We start from the raw sequence: 6000 nt of genomic DNA on the forward strand, positions 1-6000 counted from the left end.
CACACACTCCTCTACCTTACTCCAAGAATGACATCCCATAGCTTCAGGATAGAATCCAAACTTAGCTTGACATGTGAAGTTCTTTATGCTCCTTGACTATTTCTTCAGCTTTATCTCTCACCAGCTATCTCCTTCCCCTATCCCAGTCACCATCAACACAAACACTATACATATAATTAAAAACCACATTGAAATGTTTTGCAGTTTCTTAAATGTCACATGAATTTTCTAGTCTCTGTTCCTTTATATAGGTTTCTCTCTCAACATTAAACAGTATTTCCTGTCCTTTTTGCCATGCTAAAACCTATACAAATGAAGCATTATGTGCTTACCCAGATCACATCATTTAACACATTGAATTCACACGTTGGAATAAGGCATCCAAAGGGACAGTGAGCAAAGTCTGACTAGAGTTATAAGTGAAGAACTGTAAGAACTGAAGTTGAACCCCTAAGTTAAAGGCATGTTATAGAGGACCTTAATAGGGTAACACGGACATAATGAAGATGCAGCAAAAGATTTTTAAGTACAGGTGTGACTGAGAGCATGGTTAGAACTGGAAATCTAGCTCCTTTCATTTTGTAAAGGAAGAAACTAAGCCCTGGAAAAGTGATGTTCTTAAAACCTCTTAAAAACTGTAGCTTCAGGAAAATGAATCTGCACCAGCAATCAGAATGCACATGGAAAAGGGAGAGGCTGGAATCACAGAAACCTAAGTATCTAGGTATCAAGCCAATTGTCTAACACAGTATCACCTGATAGAACTTTCCACAATGATGGAAATGTTCCATATCTACACTTGTCTAATATTGTAGCACATATGGCTATTGAGCCCATAAATTTCTAATTTGCTTTAATTGAGATCTAATTTGCCATATGTAGCAACTTATAAAATCACACAGGTATAATGCATTTCATATTCATTAAGGAATGGCTTGAAAAACAATTCACTTCTAAGAGGAGAGACTAAAAAACCAACTGTGAATACTTGAAGATCGGCTAGTAAACATTCTCTTACCTCATCATAGCTTGCAGTTCTATCAATCCGGTGAATAATATCAATATTCACATTCGCCAATCGTTCAGCAAATGTAAGAAACTGCGAACGGGAAGGATATTTAATATACAATCATCATTTAACACTTATCACATCTTGAATATCTGTTTTAAGCGCTGTATAATATAATAATTACATGTCCACAATTGCCTTGTGAAAATATAAAGTTTAAAGTTTCAATAAGCCTCCTCACGTACTATCATTACGAATAACAGTATGCTTCTCTTGCAATTTCAGATTTGTATTTTCAATCAATCATAAAATATATAATTGTGTTTTGAAACTAGACGTAGACATCACTGATGAGTCACAAAAGAGAAGTGTAAAAACAAGCGCAAAGACATAGCGTTAAACGCCCTGTACTACTACTATATGAAGAAAATTAAATACTTCCACGAATGTATTTGCAAAAGTTCAGTTATGTCATTTCAAATAAAATTTCCACACTAAATTGTGGTGGATCCAGGTGAAAGTCGGTGATGTGGCTTCCCTGGATCTACTGTTAGGTTTCATAACCCGCTACAAGCACAGGGATCTGGCTAAGTCGTTGCAACAATAGTGTTTTTAAACACATACAGATATACGATTGGTACAATAGCAAAGAAACTCTCAGAAGAAAAACTGAAAGTGGTGTCATAGCCATTAGCCACAAATTACTTACCTCCTTCCGCCGGCTCGCCCCTCAATTCGGTCTTTAAGGAGAAAAGAGTAGTGGAAAACATCTCCTAAGCAATTAGTCTGTGATAATGAATTTAACTCTGGACCAAAAGGAATTCCCAGGCAGGCCAGACCCCACAAACCGCGGGCGAAACGTGCTATTCAGACGTCTTTCCCCATCCCATGTTTTCTACACCAGCCAAGTCCCTCTCTTTTGTCAGGTAAGTGACTCACGCTCCGCCCAGAACACCTCAGCCCCCAGTGTCCCGCTCAGACCCAGTTCCAAAGCTGAGGCAGCAGGTACCCACGGTTCCTGGCCCAAGTGCCTTTGCTTACCCTGTACGTGTTCTCCGTCTTGTGGGACATAGGCTTTGTCTTCATGGCGGCAGAGACACAGGGGCCCGCGAGGACCTAGGTAAGGGTCGAAAGGATGGAACCGATGGTACGGAGGTAAACTTGCTCACACACTTGCACGCTCCAATTTCCAGGTGCTCGGACTCCATCACGTGCGGCTTGTGCCCCTGGGCGCGGCCATGTTGGAGATGGGGAGGAGCCTGGGAGGATCACGTGGGCGGAAAAGCCGACCGAGCAGTCGCAGCCTTCTGGGAAGCGGGCGGGGCCGCGGTGAGTTGATGTTGGAGTAGGCGTGGAATTCTTTTTCTCCTTTCAGGGAAGACTTATAAAAAAAATATATGTATTTTTATTATAAAAGAAAATCTCCCTGTCAGTATTATCGACTAACAATCACTACCCTTCACTATGAGGCTTATACCACGCAAAGCTCTTTACATCCAGAATTTTACAGAAAAGCGCAGTGTGAACGCTACATGGACATAATTGAGGTGCATTTTTTAATTTTTTTTTACATTTTATTTATTTATTTTTTTTTGAGAGAGGGAGAGAGACAGAGTGCAAGTGGGGGAGAGGCAGAGAGAGAGGGAGAAACAATCCGAAGCAGGCTCTAGGCTCTGAGCTGTCAACACAGAGCCCAACGCGGGCTCGAACTCACAAACTTTGAGGTCATGACCTGAGCCAAAGTCTATGGCTTAACTGACTGAGCCTCCCAGGGGCCTCTGAGGTGCATATTTTTGAGCCCCTTTGGCATACGAAGGAAGCAAGGATGTGCAGCTGGTAAGTAAGTGGCAGTCTGGCAGAAGTCTCTGAGCGCCAAAGTCATATTAACCATTACTGTCTGAATAAAATTGAAAAATAGAAAAAGAGTTTTATTTTTTAAATTTATTTTTTAATGTTTTACTTATTTTTTAGACAGAGAGAGACAGAGCATGAACAGGGGAGGGACAGAGGGAGAGGGACACACAGAATCCGGAGCAGGCTCCAGGCTCTGAGCTGTCAGCACAGCGCCGGACACAGGGCTCGAACTCAGGAACCGCGAGAGCATGTGACCTGAGCCAAAGTCGGACGCTTAACCCACTGAGCCACCCAGGCACCCAGAAAAGGAGTTTTAAAGAAAAATCTTAATTTCATAAGCAACCAGTTAAAATTTGGGTATTTTTCCTACCACTCTTATGTTGTTAAATGTAATTGTACAAGCAGCTGTATGTGTATTTTTTTTTCCACGTATTTATTCAGCAAGTATTTCTTGGGCCATGCACTGTTGTGTGAATTGAACAAGACACAATAATAATAGTAATAGTAATAATAATAATAATAATAATAATAATAATAATAATAATTCTGTTTGGAAGTATTTTAGTCTGAGGTGCTTACATCTTAGACAAGGAAAGATATTAAGTAGACAATTGAATACATTCCTGCCCAGAGCTTGGTGTAGAGGTCAGGACTGGAGGTGTGACTTAAATACCTTAAACACTCTTTAACTACTGAATCATGTGGAGTATTTATAAAGCTGTGGAACTGGATGAGATATTTTAGGGAGAGAGCTATGGAAAGGAGGGTGAAGAAGAGAAGAGGATCGAGTTGATCCTTGGAGTGCTCTAACATTTAGCAGTGGCCTGGAAGGGAGATGGGATAGAGAGCCAGTGAGGTAGACACAGACTAGTCTTGGCATGGATGAAGAACCACTGGTCAACTATGCTGAAAGCTAAGTCTGGGGAAGTAGCTGCTGGATCCAACAAGGTGAAGGTCACTGGTGACCTTGACAAGTACGGTCCGGTATTGAAGAAAGGAAGCAAAATATGCATAGACTGTGGAGGAATCGGATGAAGAAGTGAAGTAGATCTAAACACTTTCATATTATTATTGGCATTACAACATCAATATTTTGTATGTCATCATGGGGTTGTAAATATTTTTAACAGCTCCGTAGCATTTATGGACTTTTTTTGCAGACGTACAGAACTTTAATAACTATAGATTAGCAAAACAATAAGACAGATACAATACAGTAAAGTGGGTGAGGTAGAGATAGAAAGGGCAGAAGGACACTGAATATGATCACAGCAACCAATGGTGATTCCTTTGGTGATTCCTTTGGTGCCCTAAGGAGGTCATGAGACTTTTCACTCATGTCGCCAACAAATAAATGCAAGTTCACCACCAAGTCTGGAAGATAAGTAGTGGCAGTAATGCTGAGTTTAGGATAGGGGCAGGGGCCCTCTTTGTCCCAAAGTGTTAATACTCAAGGATGCCCGGGCTCTGAGTGTTAGGTCAGCATTGTGTCATCAGGAGAGGGCCCTCTTCAGGACACTCTCCTATTCCCTAACACTAGGTGGAGAAACAGGTCTCCCCACTCAGAGTAACGAGGCTCCGTTATGCCGTGGCCTTTTGATGCGTAGCAGCACTGCACACCGCTGTACCTCTTGCCAGCTTCACTGTGTTTACCAAGCGCCCTTCCTGCAGATGGATTCATGTGAAGCAGAGAGTGAGCAAATCCGGAGGAGATGGGAGGAACCACAATGGTGGGATTTGAGGGACAGGAGTTGGCTGGAGGAGCAGGTTTGCACCTCGTTGGGTCCTTCCCAGGCATCAGTGAGATTGCTATTGCTCAGGAGTGCCTGCTCCCTAGGTTTGAAGGCTGGCATCCCAAGGTAAGGGCAGCTGGCACAGCAGAAAGCATTACCCAGGTAGAAATTTCTACAAGCCCACTTGGGCTGGAGCTCACCTGTTCCCTTGACTTCTCTTTCTCCAGTGCAGAGTGAGGCCACAGGTGCAATTCTTCCTCTTTTTTTCCCCCTTCCTCACACAAAGGAGCCCACAGGGAAGCTGAATCTGGCTTCTTAAAATTTTCCGGATCCAGCTACTCATCGGAGTCAATGAGATCCATGCTCTCATCCTCCATGTCATTGGCTGAGAGGGTCCAAAGCTTGGCTGCTGCAGGGTCCATAGCAGGCTTCATCAGAGGAGAAGACTTCTTGGCAATGGAAAGCTTCAGTTGACCAGAAGAACACACTTCAAAGTTGGGTTTTTGCCAGCAATCTGTAAACAAAGCAAACTGTCACTTTGGTAACAGGTGTTCTTGGACAGACTGTATCTCTTCAGGGTTTAAGGGCTCCTGCTGCAGCTCTTTCACTTCCACAAGACCAGAAAGAGTCAGGGCCAAACACAGCTTAGATGTCCTCCCTTTGCTATTGTTGACTACAGCTGTCTCTACCAGCTCTTTCAGAAAAAGACATCCACCAGGGCATCTCAGCCCAAATCTCAGCACTGTGCAGAGTAGTGCTTCTAGGAATTACACCCAACAAAATAATGTCAAGGCTAGATTCTTTGTGGGCAGATTGCAACAGCTGGTTGATGTTTTCCACAGACACTTGGCCCTCATTGCTGATTAATGTTTGAAGCTTATCTATCAGATATTTCAGAGCTTCCACCAAAGATGACTTACCCCAGACCACTGCCACAGACTGGCCAGCCAAGATCCCATAAGTTGCCATTCCTGCAGTGCTGATGGACCTAGAAACTTCTGTTCAGGGCTGGCTCCTGGCTTCTGGATTTTTTAATAATAAAGTATAGAAGTGCCCAATATTTGGCTTGCCTCCAGTAAGCTAACTGGCTTTTTTTCTTTAGGTGGTCCTTCCCCTTAATGCATCACAAGTCTCTTAAGGAATTCTGTGAAAGCTGCAGACTTTCTCCTTAGAAAAAAGCAGATAAGCTCATTCACACTGAAGTGTGTAGATGATTGCAGAAAATTAGAAGTCTTCAGTCCCCTGAAGGTAAGAGCCCTCACTCTAAGCAATATTCCCAGCCTATTGCTAAAATCACCCCAGATAATTGTGTCCTTTTCTTTCTCTGTTGTTTATTTTTGATGGTGGAGTTAATGGGACAATAAGGAATGGAGAGAAAAATGAAAATCAAGGACACTAAAAGAA

At 42.7% G+C, this 6000-nt stretch overlaps 1 protein-coding gene and 1 pseudogene across 2 annotated transcripts in view; both read right to left on the reverse strand.

Annotated features, from left to right (window-relative positions):
* The window catches only part of UTP20 (UTP20 small subunit processome component), a 110564-nt gene extending 108302 nt beyond the window's left edge, over positions 1 to 2262 (reverse strand). For both annotated transcript variants that reach the window (XM_025926960.2, XM_086712547.1), the window contains exons 1-2: positions 2051 to 2262; positions 1019 to 1099 (exon numbers count right to left, since the gene is read on the reverse strand). In XM_025926960.2, the coding sequence (XP_025782745.1) occupies positions 1019 to 1099; positions 2051 to 2095 (126 nt within the window). In that variant the 5' untranslated portion in view covers positions 2096 to 2262. The remainder of the gene's footprint in view (positions 1 to 1018; positions 1100 to 2050) is intronic.
* Positions 2263 to 4512: 2250 nt separating this feature from the next.
* Positions 4513 to 5608, reverse strand: LOC112863860 (anamorsin pseudogene; annotated as a pseudogene).
* Positions 5609 to 6000: the final 392 nt, after the last annotated feature.

Source organism: Puma concolor, chromosome B4, assembly GCF_028749965.1.
Source record: "Puma concolor isolate L17-30 chromosome B4, mPumCon1.1.hap2, whole genome shotgun sequence".
Lineage (NCBI taxonomy): Eukaryota > Metazoa > Chordata > Mammalia > Carnivora > Felidae > Puma > Puma concolor.